Genomic DNA, 21,134 nt, shown 5'->3' on the forward strand with positions numbered 1-21,134 from the left:
GCGAGAGATGATGGTGATTCGGCGTAAGGTATTAATGATGAGAGAGGAGAAAATGATTCAGATAGAGAATGTGGTTTGAAGGTAGAGTTGGCATTTGTTAATTGTTTGGGTGAAAAAAAGAAATCAAGAAAGTCTCTAACGTTTGAGGCTTGAGCAATTACACTATGATCTTACAAAACAAAAAAAGTCCTTGCATTTATTGGTTCCCATTTGCATTTGTTTTCATCACTGAAAATTGAGTTTTTTTCACCCTGGCTGGTGTAGCTCAGTGGATTGAGCACGAGGCCTGGGAACCAAAGGGCCACTGGTTAGATTCCCAGTCAGGGCACAGGACTGGGTTGCAGGCCAGGTCCCCAGCAGGGGATGCATGAGAGGCAACCACACATTGATGTTTCTCTCCTTCTCTTTCTCCTTCCCTTCCCCTCTCTCTAAATAAATAAACAAAGTATTTTTAAAAAGAAAATTGAGATTTTTTCCACATTTACTGGCCATTTTTATTTCCTCTTACGTGGCATTTATAACATTTTTTCCTCCTTAGCTTCTATTTCATTATTTTCTGATTTTCCTTTTAACTCTCCAATGTTATTCTGACTTGCTCTCTTTTGAAGGCTCAGTCTTATTTCACCAACCTCTTAAGTTCAGTATTTCTCAAGATTTCAACTTTGCTTCTCTTACTCTGTATATACTCCCTAAGTGAGCTCAGCTTCCTATTGCTATGATTTCAACTACTACATTGACTACTGGCACACAAATCTCTACCCCCAGACCTGATGTGCAGGTGTGCAATCTCTACCCATCACAAATCCTCTCCCTCTGGATGTCCTGATGGTATCTCACATTAAATAAATCCAAACCTGACCTCATTATCTGTACCCAAACAGATATTTTTCTTCTGTGTTCCTTATATTGCTTAATGGAATTACCTAATTTCCCAAACCAAAAGGCTCAATCATTCCTCCCTCTCCCTCACTCTCTAAATGAAATCAATCTCCAAGCCCCATTGATGTTAACTTATGATTGGATATCAAGTGTTCCTCCTTTCCATCTTTACTGTCACTGCCTTTGTTCATACCCTCAAGACTGCTTACAACTGCAACACAGTCTCTCAATCTCAATGTCTCACTGCTACTACACTTAATCCACTTCAACCCATTCTTCATACAGATGTCATCTTTCCAAAACCTGAAGTCAGTAACACGCCCTCCCCTCCCACTTTATAGCACCTCATGTAATTCAGCAGACTGTTACAAAGTAGTACATTGCATAATTCTGGATAAACATTAGAAAAACCACCATTCCCTTGGTATAACCCTCTATCCAGGCAATACCAGATTCATTCATTTAACAAATATGTTCTAAGCACCTTCTATATGTCAGACACTCAGAAGTAAATAAAATAAGACATTATCCCTGAGCTCTGTTCACCAGACTTGGATAGGAAATAAAAGGACACGTTATTATCCTGGGTGGGTATTTTCCATTGCTAATTTAGCCTTGTGCCCTTTCATAATCCTTCTGCCACGTGGAATGCAGTTCTCAATATTTCTTAATGGAACAAAAATTCCTAGCTGTTCTTTAAAAGCCAATTCAAGTGACATCCTTTATAAAATCATACATACCTTTGCCAGAGTATTCTAATTATTCCTCTTAAGAGCATCTGTTACATGATAGGAATAAGTTTATATGTCTGCCTCCCCCACTAAATTTTTTTAATGTCTTTGTATCACTGGGTAAGCAGGAACATTTAAAAAGTGTTGGTAAATAAATGAATGAATGAAGAAATGAAAGAACAGATGAAGAATTTTCTTCATGAAGTTTGTTTTATGATGTATAACCAAAAAACGTGCAATACTAAACTCTTTGGGGGGGGGGGGAGTCCAGTCCATGAGACCTGAGGTCTTTGTGGAATGGAAAAACACTTGAGACTTGAAGACACATTGCTCCAGAGCTCTGTGTAAATGTTGATTCTTCTTCTGTGTTTTCAACAGCAAAGCAGCCTGAAGGATTTTGCTAGAGGTGTAGGACATTGTTATCTCACTACATCTATTGTTGTTTTACACAGTCTTTTAAACATGTTTTATTATGTTTTATAGAAATCTATTGTTAAAAATCACTGTGTTCTGTGTTAAATTACCCTTAAGATACTGCCCTTGCACTGAATTCTAATTGTTTACATTAAAATTACCTTACTTTCACAAGTTGTCCAATGTTTCATCAAAGCAATATCTCAAACAGGGGAAAAGGACAAAACAATGAAAAAAATGTTAGCACCCTTGTGTTAACACTTCATGGATTCACAACCAAACGTAAATGATATTACACCTAAGTGTTGACACTTTATTAGACTAAACATGAAAGATAAATCACAAATGTACTAACAATGTAGGGATATGTGCACAGAGTAAACCTATAATAAACAGTACCAACCCAGGAAATAGGTGTTATTTTAGCTCCTACCCAAGATAACTGAAAGAACATATGAACCAAAAAGAATAGAAAGAATAATATTTCATATTATACTTATAATGATCTAGGATATACATAAAGAGTTAGTCAGATTTAGAAAAAGAACAAAATGATTAACCAGTCTCAATATTTCAGTGAATTGGCCGAGAGCTTTCTTTCTCATAAACATATATACTACCTCAACTCTTGGAAATAGCTGAAAGAAAGAGAAAAGAAGAAAGGGAAGGTGGAAGGACTGGAAGGAAAGAGGGAAAGAGGGGAGTGAGCAAGGAAGACGTGAGAGTGATTTTATTGGTATTTCAAGGTACAAGAGTCTTCTCAAGGCTAAGCAATAGGTATCAATTAGTTAGTCAACTGCATAGCCTTTTCCCTTCATGGTCACTAGATCTCATTTGTGAAATTAATACTATCTTTCCAAAAGGAGCTTATTTGACCTGCACATCAATTCTGTCAATGCTTCCTTAAATTGCTTAAACATATAGCGAGTCACAATCACAAAAACATATTGTTTTCAGGCACAGAGTAAGCAAGTAGGTGATGAATTTGTATGTATTAGTAAATGATGCTTGCAAATCTATGTCCAAAATGTACATTTACTTCTCATTAAATATTCATTTAGGAAAAAAAATTCCATCCCCACACACATGAACACAAACATATTCTTGGGCTAGTTAACAGAGCACGAGATCACACACCAATATCACTCAAATGCTTGCAATTAAAGAGAGCAGCTTTAAAAGTGAAAATCATTAACACTAAAAGGCGGGTAATGTGCAGACCACAAATTCAAAATGTTGATCAGAAACATTTTGTTGATGGGAACTGAGTTACTGGGAACATTTGAGGTCTAGAAGGCTTCGAGTCACTGTGTGGTTGTGGTATATTTATACACCTCTATATTTAAACACAGGTGGTAATTAGCAAGATTGAGACACCTTTAATAATGCATCATCATGGGTGCAAAGGATGTGTAGCATAAGATGAGTTCATTATCAATAACTTTCTTGAATTAATCATCTCTTAGGACATTTAATTTTAATGTACTTGAAAAAACCTGGATTGAGATAGGCCGTCTGCATATCTTTTTCTTATTTCTCTGAACAACTGAAGAGTTTTCTTCAAATGTCTACATACAGCTGGGACACAGGGATTGCAATATCTAATAAACAAATTGTCCATCTAATCTGGCACCTTCTCTTTGACAGGTGTCTAAACCAGATAGAGGCATCAGAAGTAATATAAACACTTAAAATTCACCAATTATGCAAAACCATACAACTGGGAAATTTTCTCCTTGACCTTAACTAATGATCAAATTTTCCCTGAAGTATGCAAACTGATAGCAATGTACATCTTTTTTGGCTGCTTTTAAATCCTTCATTTACACAGGCAGCTAAAAACACTAAACTGTGATTCTAAACATTAAAATGAAATTGATTCCCTTTGATATAACCATATAGGAATTCTACTGAAAGTTACACACAAATACACACACATATCTGCATCAGCATTCTGAATAATTACAATACTTCTCAGCTAATTAGGAAAATAATTCAAAAGTAAATATGTAGTAATTTTCAAAGGGAAACTTAGGCTATAAATCCAGAACATCATTTGGATGAACAGTCAAAATTCATTAATCAGGTATTTGGAACTCTCCAGATTATTAACTCATTTTATTTCATTGTATATATATATATATATATATATATATATATATATACACACACACACACACACACACAATATATATATATATTGTATATATATATATATATATCCAAATGCCAGTCATCTGCTGAAAGGTTTGAGGAAATAGACATGACACAGAAGGTAAGGCACAGATAAATACTAGGAAATCTACATGTTCAACAATGACTATTGACTGAGTTTTTCATATTTTACTCAGATATTCTGATATCACACAGATACAGCTCAAGAAATAAAAATAAGCTAAATAATTAACAAAACATATGTAATCCAGTACCCCAAAACTGGATACTGATATCATCAATATTCCCTAAAACGTAAAAATGAAAATATAATTTTTACCTAAACTTTCAAATCACTACTTCATTCTATCTTTAATAATTCTGTCTGGGATATTTCCATTTTGAAGTTCTAGTCACTTTCAAACAGAAAAATACCTGGTGAGACACAGTGTAGATATATAGATTTAGATCTCCATTCTTTTTTCATTACTAAAATCTCTTTTGGGAATCACTCTTTCTTAGACATAATACAGAAATTTGTTCACAGCTATAAATTTACAGAAAAAAAATATTAGTTTCTCAGAGCCAAGTTGATAATACTGCAAAGGGTTTAACATGGACTGCAACTGAGCTCATATTAGAGTTTGTGATTCCAAATTTCCATTTTGTAAGTTTTAATCAGCCACAAAAATGTTAGAACAGAATGAGAAACATTAAAAGGCAATTTCCTCATTGTCAACTATTTATCAACTCAACTCTTTAGTCAATTAAAATTAAAACAATCAGTGTGTTTTACGGTAGCAGGTAAAATGAGAGTGTCTTATAGATTTCAAAGAAATGTATTCAAATCCATTGGTCTCTGCAATAAAAAGAAGTGGGGCATATACAGTTTAATAAAATTGTTTTTATATTTGAAAAGGAAAAATAACCAACCCTACCAGAAAATTCAAACATCATTTATACTTTACTGAGATCACTAACTAGGCTTCTTCAAAGCCCACAAAATCATAATTTGAAAAAACATATTTTCCAAAGAAATAGCTATTATGAAACTATTTTACAGCTGTGAACATCCTCGTAGAACAAAAATGCTCTATAGCGTATATAAACACTAATAGGAATGCACAAATCAAACCTCTATTTCTGTGATTATTTTCAAAGAACTGCTTGAGTAGGGACAAAGAGGGTTGCAGTAAGATTCTCAGGAAAATGACAAAGATGGCACTGATTTTTGTTCTGCTTAATCATTTATTGCTCGAAAATTCAATTCCCAAGCCTTTTACAGTTACTTTCAGGGACCAACAGGCTGGCATGAAATTAAATTAACAAGCAGGTTCCCATCCTGAATTAGTGACTCCCAGCTGTCTGTCCCGTCTAGTTTCCATGGCAGTAAAAGAATCGTAGAAAATGAGGTGCAGGAAATTGTAAAAAGCCAACATATCAAACTCTTCAAGTTGATTTCTTTAAACTGATGAATCAGTACCGGGGGTGGAGGGAGGAGGCAGAATTGAAGTTAAAGTTTTTAATTTCCTGGCTTGTTGAAAAGGCCAGTGTGTTTTTGTTTTTGTACTTGTTGAGGGTTGAAAGCAACATCCTTTGTACATAGCATACAAGGCTGTAGATTCAGGATGGCATTTGGCTCATTAGTTCATTTCACAGCAACGCAAGAATGTTTAAAGTACTCTCCGTGTGTTTTAAACTGTTTCATTTTATTCTTTATTTTTGACAGAGATATTCAAATTTGTCAGCATATTAGATGACTCCAAATAATACAGAAATTAAGTAAAAAATTACCTCAGTCATTGTTTGTTTGCATCAACCCAAACAGCTGGATGGTTGACAGAACTTTTCACTCACATATTTGGGTGTCACCTAGATACAACCATAGAGACTTGTCATAAGCACCAAGAAAAAAAATATTAATCTTGACATATACCTACTATAAACAAAGATATGAAGCCTCCAAGTATAAGCTTCACAGACAGCAAGCTACTGATACAAAGAGAGGTTATTTAACACATTTTCCTGTGTTCATTTCCCAATTAATTTCTCCACGCATACAGTTACAAGAAGGTGGGATGGAGAACCCAATATTTCAGAATCATTACATCACATTGAAAACATCATCCAAGAGGTAGTGGTTAGTTGGCATATATGCATGTTTCGCCATATGCTATTGTTTACCTAAAGTGGAGGCTTGGACAGGAAGTAAAATTCAGAATTTTTTTTAAGTTGTAAATCATCCAAGATTATACTTCCAGGTCTAGAAATGAGTCCTGCTGTTACATAAGAATTTAACAGGCTTTAACATATACTGTAAAAATATTTTCTATCTCCAATTAAAACCAGTTTGCTTTGATTATGGAAATGTTAGCAGTGCAATTGATATAAATATTGTTATACAATAACTTTCAGTTTGTGCCATCATGTTCCAATTTCCTCAGCTCTATTTTTCATGGGTTCCAAATGTAAGCAATTTCGTTGGTCTGGTTAAATTATACCATAGTACATCTAGCAAACTACAAAAACTCTATACATTATATAAATTGTCAGGACAGTACTACATACTGAAGAGACACCTATGGCTGGACCATCACGAGTGTTAGGAATAATCAAAAGCTGCATAAAACATTTTATAGCATTCACCTGCTCAAATTCAGCACAGTTCTACCTGGTTCTATTTGATGTTTACTTTCTCAGATCTAAAATAGTCAATGGAAAACAGAAAGGAGTGGAAATTACATATTAATACAGATTTCAGGATGTTTTACCTTTTATGGGAAGGAAAAATAATAGTAATCTCCATTTAAAATAGTGATTTAATCTCCACTTGATAGAGATTCTGATTTAACATTCAGAATCTGCAGATGACTTTTAGCAGTTATCGTATATGGGAACAGTTCTGAAATTTGATTCCTTACACTTTTATTCTAATCAGCAGCTACACGTCTAGCTACAGATATGTGCTATTGATTAGGATTGCTAAAAACTATCCCTTATGATTTTCTTCATCATTTAATCTACCTGTAGTTGTGCTTGTAATCGGGTTCAAATCTTTCTTCCAAATGGTAAATGATAGGAAATTTCTTTTTTGTTAAGTATGCACAGATTACTACTTTTGAATGTCCACTGAAAGGAATTTAAAGAAATAACAGAATTTCAGTGAAATTACCATACATGTTGTCTATCTGATCCATGGCATTCTCATGAGATTGCTTCTAAGTGTGTGCATGTGTCTGTGTGTATGAGAGAGAACAAATATGTGAATACTAAGAAAATTTGTTTTCATTAAAAGAAATTAATCATCAGGTCAAGTATTCAAAGTATTGGTCTTCTTTTGACCTAAGGTCAGTAGGTAAGTAAATACACAAATAAATAAATCACTTCTTTGGGAAACCTCAGGAAATCTGTTAACCATAATCCATACCAAGAACTTGATAAGTATACTTAAAACTAAAAATGGTGGACTTTCAGAAAAAAGCAAGCTTCAAGCAAAGATTACATGGATTCTAATTGCTATCTTTAACATGGAAATGGAATAGAAAATTTGTTATATTATTATTGACCCCTCTTACACCTTCCAAGTTTTAAAGGTCCACACTAAACCTTCTGTTTTCAGAAGCAACATATCAAAAGAATGTTTTGCAGTTTGACAATTTAAAGTAATACTGTACAGAATAAACTTGAATGTTTGAATGTTCTGCTTCAGCCCGAATCTTGGTATTAAAGGCACCAGAAAGGTACAATGACTATAAGGGAAACTATGATCATGTCAGTGTTATTTACACATTTGATGGCTAAACTCTGAGGCCTTTAGGGTATTCAAACTTCCAATTAGGCCTTAGAATGAGATGGTAGTTACATGTAATCTGATTTTACTATTTAACACAGTTACATGTTTGAGTATTTGGAATGTCACTTAATCACCCTTGCAGCACAATGATTCTACAAAGCATTCTTCCCTTCAGCCCATTGTATAGTTTGTCAAATGACATGACTGTTTTTAATTCATAACTGGAATCTAGAACTAATAGCAAATAATTTATGTATTCAAATATGTTCATTTTCTACTATGTGGTTGGCCTTGTTCTAAGGACAAGACTCTTAGTTTTATTGTCCAAATGCTAACATTTCTTCTTAGAGTTGTTTTCCTGAACAGCTGCTTTTCAAAAATATTTGGGGACAATCTGAAAACTTTTAAATAACACTTAAGAGCATAGATTCATTTTACAAATTACATGAACCCATTTTCAAATGTACATTGTGACTTTTGTTAACACTAAAAGGTTCCAACATTACTTTGGTATACTTGAAAGCTCTTAACTACCGTTAAAAAAAAACTTTGTGATAGTAAATTATTTAACACATCACCAAAACAAAGTCTTATGAACTTGGACAAAAATTGGCAAAACCGGGATTCTGCTTTTCCAGTTATTTATTTTAAGGTTCATACTATGCCTCATGAAAATTCATTTTTCCCCACATTGCAGATATGAAGAGCAAGGGGTGGGGGCTAGCAAACAAGCCACTGCCTGGTAATCATGGAGTACAATGTAAAGCTGTGGATCTCCTTTTAATAATAATAAAAATAATAACTGTTTCCTTCTTAAGACTCTTTCTTGGCAGCATTGGAGTAACCTATGCTCCAAATTGAAAGTCTGCGGACTAAGAAGATGGACCAGGATTATTCAGCCGAAAGATAATAGAGCAGACATTTGCAATGCCTTCCCCAAACATGTTAAGAGTATCGATTGATTCTCACAGTACACTGTACCTGGCTTGTTAATTTTAATCATAGAACAACCACCTAAAATTCAAGGAAGCTATGACCCTTACTTATCACAAATGAGATCAATTAAATGCTAATCTAACAGTACCTTTCAGAATCCACTGGGGTGTTTCGTTTCTGTTTGGTTTCTAAACCCAAATGGCTACTAATTTCCCATCTATGGCACCAGAAACTTCTTTTTATATTTCCTCGGATCACCTCAAAAACACCTCTGGATTAACATCTCAAGGGGGGAAAAATGGGAAAGTTCAGGGCTTCCCTAACCATTTGCTTCATATTGGACATGTAGTTTTTCTCCACAAATTACCATATAGTCAGTAGCAGTGATGCAGATCCGCTAAACCCGAAGCTGCTAAGGGCAAGCTCGAACTGCAAACCAGCCCCCGTCCCCGCCCCTACTCTCTCCGTGGCGAAACGAACGTCGAGACGGCATCTACTAGTGGAGTGAGATCTTCTGTCTCCGTAACTGTAAACAACCGGCTGCACTGTGTTCGCTGAAATGTTTAAATACACTCCTGACTGCAAACATATCCACTCACCTAGTAGCGCCAACAGTCTCCCCTTCTCCACCTCTAGGAAAAAGCATCCTAAAACTGAATTGGCAATCCGCCAGTTGTGGCGTGGACGAAAGTGAGGTTACATTTCCCCAGGCATGCCGAGAAGGTACTAGGCGCTGGGCAGATGGGCTGGCTGCGGCTAGATTCCCGGGACCAAGTCTCAGGATGAAATGTGAAAACGCACCAACCCGGGTAGCTAAGCGCGTAGTTAGAGCCAAAACCGACGGTTCCCAGGGTACCCACTGCTGCGTAACGACTGTCCCTCTTGACAAAGATTGGGGTGTAGGGAAAACGCATCGGGTGGGGCCCCAGATAGCATAGGTTAGGAGGTCCTGAAGTTCCTCCCAGAACCTGAGCTCCCCGAGTGAGATTTAAAGAGATATTCAGAAGCAAACAGGTACTAAAGTGTGTCCTAGCCCCTAGGCATCTTCTTAGAGATGGCAGGAGCTTAATCCGAGCAGCCGAGCCTGGGGCGGACGTTTCAGGTGGGAGGGATACCCAAGAAGAGGCGCTCCCCTAGTCTCTCCTGGGACGCAGGCCCCTCCACCCTTCGTCCGTGTCCACTTGTTAGACTGCCGGGACTCTCCATGAGAGCCCAGGCGAGGACCCCCTTTCAGAACCCGAGGAGTTGGTAGGCAAAAGTGTCGCCCGAGAAGCCCAGGGTGCCCTCGAAGGGCAGCGCCCCCCAGGGCCCCGCTTGAACCTCGAACGAGGCCGATCTCCTTTCTCCCCCGGGTGGTCCGGAGCTCCGAGCCCGGCAGAGACAGAAAGAAGGAGCAAAGGTTCTGCCACCTCGAGCAGGACTCCCCGAGTCCACACAGCTCGACGCTCACGGCCGGGAGCCGCCATCCAGCTCCAGCAGCCTCGGGGCGAAGTTCGCCTGGAGTCCTTGGGTTGGGAGGTGGGGGGCGGGGGGCGAACCAGAGGGAAAAATGCACTTACCTGGTCCAGGCGCAAGTTTTGATGTGGTCCCCAGGTGCGGTCCTCCGCCCCCTTCCCAGGTGCTCAGCCCCTCCGGATGTTGCTGGCACCCCGGACTTCAGGCGTCTCAGCCGGTTCCTGCAGGAAACGACTGTAAATCCACATTACTGTTCGAACTGCCGCTCTGGTCCCTGCTTCGCTCTCCTCCGGCTGTGGGCAGCAGTGCTCTCAGCCAGCAGCCGCTGAGGGCAGGGACCGAACCTGGCTACCACCGCGCCCGCGAACGCCCGCCGCCAAGAGGGTGCTTGCGCCCAGGGTCGTACGTGTGTGCGAGAGTGTGTATACGCGTGTGTGTTCGTGAAAGAGAGAGTCTGCGTGCCTGTGTGAGCAAAAGGGGTGAGCTCAGCTCCCGGGGCACTCGGAGGTGAACTCCAAGCAAAGCTGGAGCCTGCAGCGCTCTGGGGTGCGGGGCGTCTTCACAGCTGCGTTGATGTTGCCGTGGCCGCCGCCGCCGCGCTCTAAGGCTGGCCGCGGTGGTGCAAAAAAATGTTTCTCCGCTACTCGAGACCAAAAACCTGCCCTGTCTACTGAGCATGCCCGGTTTGACAGCTCCACAGCCGAGGGGTTTTTTTCCCCCCTTTTCCCCAAGACTCCAGGTTTTAGCCGCAGCTGAGATAGGGGGAGGGAGGAGGAGGGCCGAGGGAGCAGGTATCGGGCAGAGGAAGGGAAGTCGAAGAAAGATAGGGTGTTAGAAGGTGGAGAGAGGGTAGGAGAAAGCTGAGGGTGGGAGCAGAGGAAGGAATGTGGATAAACAAAATTCAGTACAATGAGTACCTGGCCAGGGGACTCTCGTGCCCAGCTTTTATTATTTTTTCCCAAGGGTTAGATGGGATGGGGAGTTCGAAAGAGTATTTGTCATCCCCAAGATCAGCCTGGGACAGGGTTCCATAGTCATGACCAACGCAAACGCGCGTGCACACACACTACACACAATGGAGTGCGATCACTGCTCAATGTGTAAAACCTCAACACTGACTTAGAAAGAATGCGAAGTCTCTTGCCAGTATAACTTTGGCAAAAAAAAAAAAAAGAAAGAAAGAAAGAAAGAAAGAAGAAGCGAGGGAGAGAGGAATCGTTGGGGTTCCTCCTTTCCCCTCTCCCCGTCTTCCAGAAACGCCAAGCCCGTGACTGCAGAGCATAAGTGACCCGCGAGCTCGTGTAGGTCTGCGTGAGAGCACTGCCGACTGCCTCCCGCTGACAGTGCGACCCCAACGCGCCAAGGCCGGCCACATGCAGCCTCCTGGCGGCGCGTCAAGTCAGCACTTACAATGTCCGTCTGGAGGGGGGTCCAATGCTCCAGCTCCAGCCCCGCCTGGTTGCCCAGTTCCCTGGGCTCCCCAACCGGCTCCTCCCCTCACCCAGCCGGGCACCGGGGCACATACCCTGGCGAACCCGGCAAGCTGCCCAAAGCCTCGGATCCCTCCCTTTCCACCCTCTTCAGCTTCCTCGAAAAAGCGGAAAAGCGGAATCTGCATGCCCATAAACTCGCTTCGGGAGCCTTAGGAGTCAAATTGGGCATGCTCAGGACTTGGGGCGCCTGGCGTGGAGGAACTCTCCAGTCGCCCACATCTGCACGTCTGGGCCAGATGTGCATCTGATGCGTGAGGCGTTGGCGCCGGACTAGAGTTTGACTCCGGTCCCAGGGAGGGCGGCGGCGACGACCACAGTCGCCTTCTCCTTCCCGGCTTCCCAGCGAGAGCCTGACCGTGGGAGATACCAAGTGCAGAGCCAGGGGAGCTGCACCAACTGGAGAAACCCGAGTGTCGAGTTCTCCCAGACCCCCTCCCTGCAACGCCACCCGGGCCGTACACAGGTAGGGGGCGCGCAGAGCAGCAAAGAGTGACTACTAACCTCTAGGTAAAGAAAAGAAAGCGCGAAGACTCGAACCTTCTTAGAGGCAGACGTATACTGTTGGTTTTCTTGAGTGAAGAAAGCAGGGTGCAGGTGCTTATCTATGTGTGTGCACGTACGTTTATAATTTTTCTCTGCTAGCGATGGGACAGGGAAGCGAGAGGCTATGGCCGAGCTGAAAGCCCTCTGGGGGTTGCAATAAGGCACATTTAGATCCTTAGCTGGCCCTATTACCGGGAAGAGTTGCTCGCGGTGCGGTGGGCGCGCACCGAAGCTTCAAGCTGTTCTCCACCCTGGATAGTAGCAGCTGCGAGAGGACGGCTTCCGGGCTGGATGGTCTCCGCACTCCTGAGCTGGGGGACCGGATTTGGTTTCCGAAAGAGAGGTAGAATAGGGTGACGCCAGGGGGAGATCTCGGAACCTTGTGTTCCTGTCTTTCTGGCTTTTGGTACAGGTATTTGCAAAGAGGGAGCACTGTAAGCCCAGCACACCACCGAGGGTTGGAAATATACCGAGCTGAGCACTCTCGGGGGGAAGAATAGGGAATCGAGCACGTTTATTCCCATCGTCCCCTTTCCAACACCCCCTTCAGCTTCGGGCAGGAATCGTTTGGATCCCTGCAGCACACCATCACCCCACCACCCACCCCCACCCCACCGCAACAAAGAAACAAAAGATGACAACCCGACTCTAGGGGCATAACAACTGCTTTCAGAACCATCTCTCTTTTGGGCTGTTGAAAAAGCAATAGGGAAGGCGATGGTTGTAAAACCTATGTCTTGCACCGTATGTAAGTGAACCTTACTAAAGCCCACTACCCTTGCCCAAAACAAAACAAAACGTGTGTATAGCTTTTAATGCTAAATAAAAGATTCCTCTTTAAGAACTACCCGCACCCTGAACTGTGGATGGAAAAGACTTTCATACCTCCTCAATTCCCACCTAAGAGTTCTAGAAGGAGGAAAAAGAAACATCTGGCCAGTCACTTTTCCAGTGATTCAAAAACATTGTGAAGTCTAAGGAATTCTGTAACCAATGATTAAAGAAACAGATCCTCATTAATGAAAAGGGAATTCAGGCAGAATAGGACATGGGCAAGCCACAACAGTCGTGGAAATGCAATATAGGATTTAAAACCATGATCATCTCACTCTCACACTTGCTGTCTCTTTGTTACTCTTTTTGAAGACACGGGGAGGAAGGGACAGTTGATGCCTAGGGATTTCATGAAAGGAAACAGCTTGTTTCTCTCCTGGTAATTCAACAGTTGGTCTAATCATTTTTAAAAAAGAAAATACTTTCTCCTGTACCGCCTCTTCTTTATATTTTCTCACATTCTTCCCTCTCATTTTCCTCAGTTGTCTTCCACAGCTCCCTGGAGCCCTTAATTCATTTGCTCTGCACCTGTCTCCCTTTAGTTCTCTCAAAAACATTGTTTCCCTTTTTAATTCTAAAGTACAAAGGGCTTTGTCACTTTTCTCCTTCACTGAAGGACTGATTTACAGCTTCTGGAGGCCCACAACCTGATGAGGTAGCTAGGTTTCCTAAAGCATTTATTAAACTTTAGAGTCCCTAGATCATTTAAACAACAGGAAATTGCAGCATTCTCAAGTCATTTTGCTCATAGGACCAAGATTTCTATTTCAAAGGTGGATATCAGGGAGAAGGCACACTAAACGGCCAGTTTCAGAATGGCCAATGTAAAGGAAAATATAATCAATTGTAATGGAGCATGCAATCTGTATAAAACAGTTGCCTAGTTGCCTAGATTATTCAAAGAATTTGCTAGGAATTTTCAGAGATATGCCTTTTTGTTAAGAGACCACATACATGAACTTGTACACCCTTGTATGTTTATTCCCAGAACTAATGCAATTACAAAAATTCAACTCAGAAAATGATCTTGAAGCATCTACTATGTTCCAGGAACTGTGCCAGCACTGGGAATATGTAAAGAAATGGAGGCTTTAAGAAGCTAAGAGATTTTCAAAGATATGTGAACATTTCAATAATCAAAGAAGCATATACTGAGTGATTGTTACTATGTACCTAGAACAATAAAGTCCTAGAAAACAGTATGTAGATAACCTGGCCTTGGTATTTTAAACATATTCGTTGAATCCATAGGTTGTATTCTCTACAAAGAATGAGTAAGGAAAATATAACTTATTTCAATCTTGTTTCTAAGTACTCTCATAAGTAAGAGTATAAGTACAATAATGTTAGAAGGCTAAAGTCAATAACAATCACAAAGAAAATCAATGTGAACCATCTGAAATATAGGGGTTTTGTTTTGTTGCTTGTCTAATGGGAAGATGTTTTCAAAGGTACACTTTCCAAATGTACTTGTTGTGGTAAACCATTATTTCCCATTTCAACTGATAACAATGTCATCCAGAGATCAGCTACCAGAGATTACGAATGGTGCTGGCACCTTACCGTTTGGCTACAATGATTGGAAGGAGGAAAGGTAGCTTAATGATTTTTTACCCTAACAGTTTTCATAAACAGATCCGTAAAATTGCAGTCACCAGCTTGCTGCTAGGGAGTGCCCATATCTGGCCAAATGTGGGCCCCTCTGGGGAAAGCAGCCACATTGGAAGAAGCTCATTTGAGCCTGGATGTGAACAGCTGGTGGCCGGGATCCTGCATCCATCTGCTCAGAACAGAGTCAGACACATTATTTTTCACATACCCAAGTAAGGCTCAGGAGAGAAAGTGACAAGCCAATTAAAGTCTTCTACCTATTCCTATTTAGTATCCAAATAGACAAATGGATCCTGTGGATGTACTTTTCTGACTAGAGTTCCAAGAAGAAGCAAAATTCTTTCTTTCTGTTTTTAAACTTTGGGCTTTAGCAAGTCACTTTGTATTCAATACAGCAAGCCTTGCTAATGGAAGTGTACATTCAGACAGAATATCCCTCATTGTAAAGGCCCCATCAATGCTGCTGCACCTTACTCTCAAAATAAATCTCTCTCATACAGATTAATCTTAACCTTCAGAAACAAATGTGTCTCAATAGGATGCAGTGGCACTTCATTCATGTTACTGCTATATGGATTAAAATAATTGCCCAAATTTAAAACTACAGAAAGTTGAAAGAATGGCAACTTGGCCTTTAATTTAGATGAAATTCATGTATATTTGATATCCATACACCTATAAATATAGCAATAACAATAATTTTACCCTCAAAGATAACATAGTGATTTCCCTTTCAGATCTGAAAGCTGGCATTATGATAGCACTTGTCTTTTTATTGGAAATACTTTTAAGAATACAGTATACTTTTTGGCACCTTTTAGCTATCACAGTTGAAGAGAGAAAATATTGATTTCAAAATGTGCCGTGATTTGTTTGAGAAATGAAATTACACTCCAGAAAAAGAATTCGAAGAGTATAGAACAATTAGGATTGTTCTGTTGGCATTTAAATGCACCTGAACTTCTCTCTAAATACATGACCTTAACCTTTTAAGTGAATTATCACAATTGACTTACAGGTAACTATTAATTTGTATTGAAATAACTAAAGCATTCAGTGCTTCTAAAACGTATGCCTAATAACGTCCATAAGCAGACTTTATAGCTACATACATTAACAATTGCTATTAGATGCTAACAATTATTAGGATAGTGTATTATAAACAGATTTTAAATGTGTTTTATATGAAAATCAGGGACTAGGATGTTATCATTTTCTATGCAACACAATAAACAAGAATAATTTTAGACTCAGGAAACAGGTCCCCCATATGTATCTTCATTCTCTCATTCATAGTTTCATGAAGCAGATTTATAGAAAATCCACTATGTGTCTACTCTAGTGCTAAGTACTGGAAAGAGAGTGATAAACAAAACATACGTGCTCCTGCTTTTGTGGAGATTACAATCCACTGGCAGACCAACATAACCAATCCCACAATGAGGTATATAGTTTTAAACTGGTGAGCACTCTGAAGGAAAAGAACACGGTATTGGCAAGAAAACAAGAGAGATTCCATTTAGATTGGGGTTGGAGTGATTAGGTAGCTTCCCTAAGGCAGTGGCTACTAATCTGAGTCCAGGTAGTTAGCATCCCAGGCCTGTAGAAAAGAAGCTATGGTACAGTATTTACATGAGAAATAGCTTTACAATGTCAAGAGCATCTGGAATGTAGTGAGCACAAGTTGTATATTTGGGTGGTGGTGACATAAGATGAGACAAGAGAGGCAGAAAGGAGTCAAATCATATATTTAGAGGACATGGTAAGAATTTTGGATTTTACCCTGAGGACTATGGGAAAGTGTGATATGATCTAATTTACTGTTCAATGTATCTTTACCTGCATCAGTCAAATCCTTATACATGGCCAACTTTCAAATAATAAACTTTTTCTATCCTTATTCTTTCTGACCTCTCTGTGGTACTGAGGGTTCCTTAGAAACTTGTAGGGTATCTGTGTAGTCTAAATTATTTTCATAATACTAAGATATTATTTGCCTTTCACTCACATTCTCTTATAAATATAACTCAATTAAGGAAATGCAAAAGCAGCTGTGGCCACTGTGGCTCAGCTGATTTGGGCATCTGCCCACAAGGTCGTGGGTTCAATTCCTGGTCGGGGCACATGCCTGAGTTGCAGGTTCGATCCCTGGTCTGGGTGTGTTCAGAAGACAGCCAATCTGTGTTCCTCTTTCACATTTATGTTTTTCTCCCTCTCCTTCTCTCACCCTTCCCCCCCTCTAAAAAAATAAATGTTTAAAAAATACAAAGGCAGCTATGAGAATTTAGTTATGTTTTATTAAGCCAGGCACAAAAGATAACACTACAATTCTTTTCAATTTTTGTTTGGGAAAATATAGCAGTTTTTCATGTAAATCTTATTTATGTTAGCATGTGATGAATGAGTTTATAATTGTTACCTTAAGGACATCAATACATAAATATTTAATTTCTGCCTGTTTTAACTTCTGATAAGTAAATATCAATAGAGATAACCCATGAAGACAACAGCCCTTTGGGGTCTTCAAAAAATGTTAGAGTATACAGTGGTCCAGAGACCAATGCCAACCATTGAACAGAAACCACATCCATTCTTAAAACTGGTTGCAGCTTCCATTCTATCAGGGTCTTTTACTGTTCCAAAATGCTCATTCCTTAGATTCACAGTAAGAAATTGACTGTTACATTGCAATCCAGAATGATTCCTTACAACTACTGTGTAATGCATTTTGAAATTATTCTATTCTATTCCAACTGAATCAATTGCTTTCTTTACCCAGTAACCCACATTTGAAAAAGTGTGGATGATCTCATCCCATTTCCAGGTTCAAATAATTACTTCTGGTTTATATCTTCAAGACCCTATCTCCTGTCCCAACATTACTCCTGGGCTCCATCTCTAACAGCTGCCTGGACATTTCCCCCTTAATATTTTAAAATTACCTCAAACTAAGCTTGTTTAAAACGGACCTCACTCCCAATATATTTTTTTCAGCTTTTAATTTTTAATGAACTTGTAAACAGAAAAGCTCCCATTTCAAAACAAAAACAAAATCACAGATCATTTGCATGTTTACAGGTATTACACTTATCTAAGCAACATCCATACATGTTTAGTTTTAAGATGTTAACTAAATTTCTGTGACACATATACTTTTTTCCTAAATACAAAGAACATTACAAAGTTAATACTGAGTCCTAAGTATAATCTAGTAGTCACTAAGTTTTTCTGAAGTCTTCACTTTAATTTAGATGTTATTTCTAGCACAGGTAAGCAGTCAGAATCTTTCTTTGGTAGCTACCATACAAGCTGGCTTGCAAACAAGAAGCCAACCATTTTAAGAATGTTTTAAGTGAAGAACTTACAAACCCCAGAGATGGATAAATCCTAATAATGAACAATTGTGAACATCTGCAACCATCAAAACTGTGGCTGAAGAGTGTTCATGCAGTTCTGAAATGACATCTCAAAGCAATATAGTTCAAAGTGAAAGATTTTAACAACAACAACAAAAAAAAACCAAAGTAATTGCCACAAAGTCTGATCTACATTTGCAAGGTGAAACAGATTATTTAGAGACTAATTTTAAACATTTAGGTAAAAATTTCTGAATTGAGAAAATAATTCAGTCAAATAAAACAAAGTAAAAGATTTTAACCAAAAAAAAATAACATATGAACAGTTTATCCACCAATCTGTGCATGTCAACCATTTCCTTAGCTTTTCTACTTGAAAAAAAATACGATAGTAAACTGGACACCATGTTTCGCTTTCTCAGTTAATATTCACAATTACAGAGGGTACAACTCAGAACACATCACCAATGTTGATCAGAGGTAGTTTATTTTGAAGTTAAATTCTTTACATCAAGTAAACAGTTGTCCACAACCACTGGCTAGTGTGCATATGAATTCAAAGTTCTAAGTTTCAGGAGAAACAAATGCTGTTCCTAAAACTTTTACTGCTTATGTGCTTGGACACCACTGGTAGTTTGGGCAGGCTGAGCCTGACTACTTAAAAGGGCTGCCTGCTGTGTTGCTCTCTGCTTTAAAACTGTCCAGTCAAATCTGCTGTCACCTTGTTGTTTCAGGGTACGTAAAAGATTGAGAAATAGCTGCCTCAGATATCTGTAATCTGGAGTTTCCTCAAAGCCAAGCCCACGACAATAGTTTAAGTACACAGCAAATTCTTCAGGAAACCCACTGCATAACTGATCAACAGAGATGGACATCTTTCTCTCACTAACCTTTTCATATTTTTGTTTCTTTGTGGCAGCCTTGACTCCTTGCCACGGCAGGGTATTTCTATTAAAGTACATCAAAACATACCCTAATGACTCAAGGTCATCTCTGCGACTCTGTTCAATACCAAGATGTGCATTGAGGCTAGCATAATGGATAGTGCCAGTGAGACTTTTTTCTTCTTTGTATGGTATGTGTTGCCTTGTTTTTTTGTCTCTGTATCTTTTGGCCAAACCAAAATCAATAAGGAATACTGTATTACAATAACGTCCAGTACCCATTACAAAGTTATTGGGCTTAATGTCTCTGTGAATAAAATTCTTTGAGTGGACATATTCAAGTCTACTGATCATCTGGTCAGCTAACATAAGTATAGTTTTCATGGTGAAACTTCTTGAACAAAAATTGAAGAGGTCTTCAAGGCTAGGTCCAAGAAGATCCATGACCAGCACATTGTAATCTTTTTCCTGACCGTACCACCATATGCGAGGGATGCCAGTGCCACCACGAAGTATCTTATAGAGTTTGCTCTCGTACAGCAACTGGGCATGAGTGGCCCTCTGAGATTCTACCTTTACTGCCACTCCCTCGCCATTGCTTAAGTTAAGCGCCAGATATACATCCCCAAAAGACCCAGCCCCGATCTTTCGTACCAGTTTATATTTCCCCCCAACGACGACTTCTGGCTTGGGGCTGCTGCTACCACCAGTCGCCATCTTGAGAGATGAGCTAACTCCGGATACCTCTGATGGGATGTAAGTAGGCCTCTGGGCTCCTGGATCCTCAGTAGTCTATCGGAGCCACACCCTGAGAAGAAAGGGACAGAAAGCTGAAAGCCTAGGCTCTTGGTGTCACAGGGTGCAAGTTCCGACAGGAAACCTTATTACCTCCGCTCAGACGAGCCGCAGGTTGTGAGGGGTTATCGGGGATACCAGGTGGTCGGTCGGGGTTATGTCCTGAGGAGAAAGGGACAGAAAGCTGAAAGACTAGGCTGTTGGTGTCACAGGGTCCAGGTTCTGACAGGAAACCTTATTACCTCTGCTCAGATGGGCCGCAGGTTGTGAAGGGTTCTCGGGGATACCAGGTGGTCAGTCGGAGTGATGCCCTGAGGAGAAAGGGACAGAAAGCTGAAAGCCGAGGCTCTTGGTGTCACAGGGTCCAAGTTCCGACAGGAAACCTTATTACCTCCGCTCAGACGAGCCGCAAGTTGTGAGGGGTTCTCGGGGATACCAGGTGGTCGGTTCAGTGACACCCTGAGGAGAAAGGGACAGAAAGCTGAAAGCCTAGGCTCTTGGTGTCACAGGGTCCAGGTTCCGACAGGAAACCTTATTACCTCCGCTCAAACGAGCCGCAGGTTGTGAGGGGTTCTCACAGATACCAGGTGGTCGGTCGGAGTGATGCCCTGAGGGGAAAGGGACAGAAAGCTGAAAGCCTAAGCTCTTGGGTGTTAGAGGGTTCAGGTTCTGACAGGAAACCTTATTACCTCCGCTCAGACGGGCCGCAGGTTGTGAGGGCTTCTTGCGGATACCAAGTCGTCGGTCCGAGTGATGCCCTGGGGAGAAAGGGACAGAAAGCTGAAAGCCTAGGCTCTTGGTGTCACAGGGTCCAGGTTCTGACAGGAAACCTTATTACCTCCGCTCAGACGAGCCGCAAGTTGTGAGGGGTTCTCGGGGATACCAGTTGGTCGGTCAGAGTGATGCCCTGAGGAGAAAGGGACAGAAAGCTGAAAGACTAGGCTGTTGGTGTCACAGGGTCCAGGTTCCGACAGGAAACCTTATTACCTCCGCTCAGACGAGCCGCAAGTTCTGAGGGGTTCTCGGGGATACCAGGTGGTCGGTCGGAGTTATGCCCTGAGGAGAAAGGGACAGAAAGCTGAAAGCCTAAGCTCTTGGGTGTTAGAGGGTTCAGGTTCTGACAGGAAACCTTATTACCTCCGCTCAGACGGGCCGCAGGTTGTGAGGGGTTCTCGCGAATACCAGGCTGTGCCACTAGTCGGTGGGCAGCCGCAGCAGCCTCGCTTCCGTGGAGAAGTGGGCAAAGAGAACGATAA

General features: G+C 40.6%; 2 protein-coding genes and 1 long non-coding RNA gene across 6 annotated transcripts in view; 1 reads left to right on the forward strand and 2 right to left on the reverse strand.

Annotated features, from left to right (window-relative positions):
- LOC118498574 (teneurin-1-like) overlaps nucleotides 1-11,083 on the reverse strand; it is a 322,780-nt gene extending 311,697 nt beyond the window's left edge. For 2 of the 4 annotated variants that reach the window (XM_036016974.1, XM_036016973.1), the window contains exon 1: nucleotides 10,467-11,082. The gene's annotated coding sequence lies outside the window, so the exon portion shown is untranslated. Of the gene's footprint in view, nucleotides 1-9,506; nucleotides 10,074-10,466 lie in introns of those variants that run through there. The other 2 variants (XM_036016977.1, XM_036016975.1) reach the window with 2 other exon arrangements.
- Nucleotides 11,084-11,779: 696 nt separating this feature from the next.
- LOC118498462 lies at nucleotides 11,780-13,019 on the forward strand. Its single transcript, XR_004900952.1, has 2 exons — nucleotides 11,780-12,318; nucleotides 12,811-13,019. It is a non-coding gene; the product is annotated as an uncharacterized LOC118498462 (long non-coding RNA).
- Nucleotides 13,020-18,537: 5,518 nt separating this feature from the next.
- Nucleotides 18,538-19,866, reverse strand: LOC114505513 (casein kinase I-like). The gene has a single exon (XM_028523389.2). The coding sequence runs from the start codon at nucleotides 19,798-19,800 to the stop codon at nucleotides 18,802-18,804; it is 999 nt and encodes a 332-aa protein (XP_028379190.2). The 5' UTR covers nucleotides 19,801-19,866; the 3' UTR covers nucleotides 18,538-18,801.
- Between the last annotated feature and the right edge of the window lie 1,268 nt (nucleotides 19,867-21,134).

This window comes from Phyllostomus discolor, chromosome X, assembly GCF_004126475.2.
Source record: "Phyllostomus discolor isolate MPI-MPIP mPhyDis1 chromosome X, mPhyDis1.pri.v3, whole genome shotgun sequence".
NCBI lineage: Eukaryota > Metazoa > Chordata > Mammalia > Chiroptera > Phyllostomidae > Phyllostomus > Phyllostomus discolor.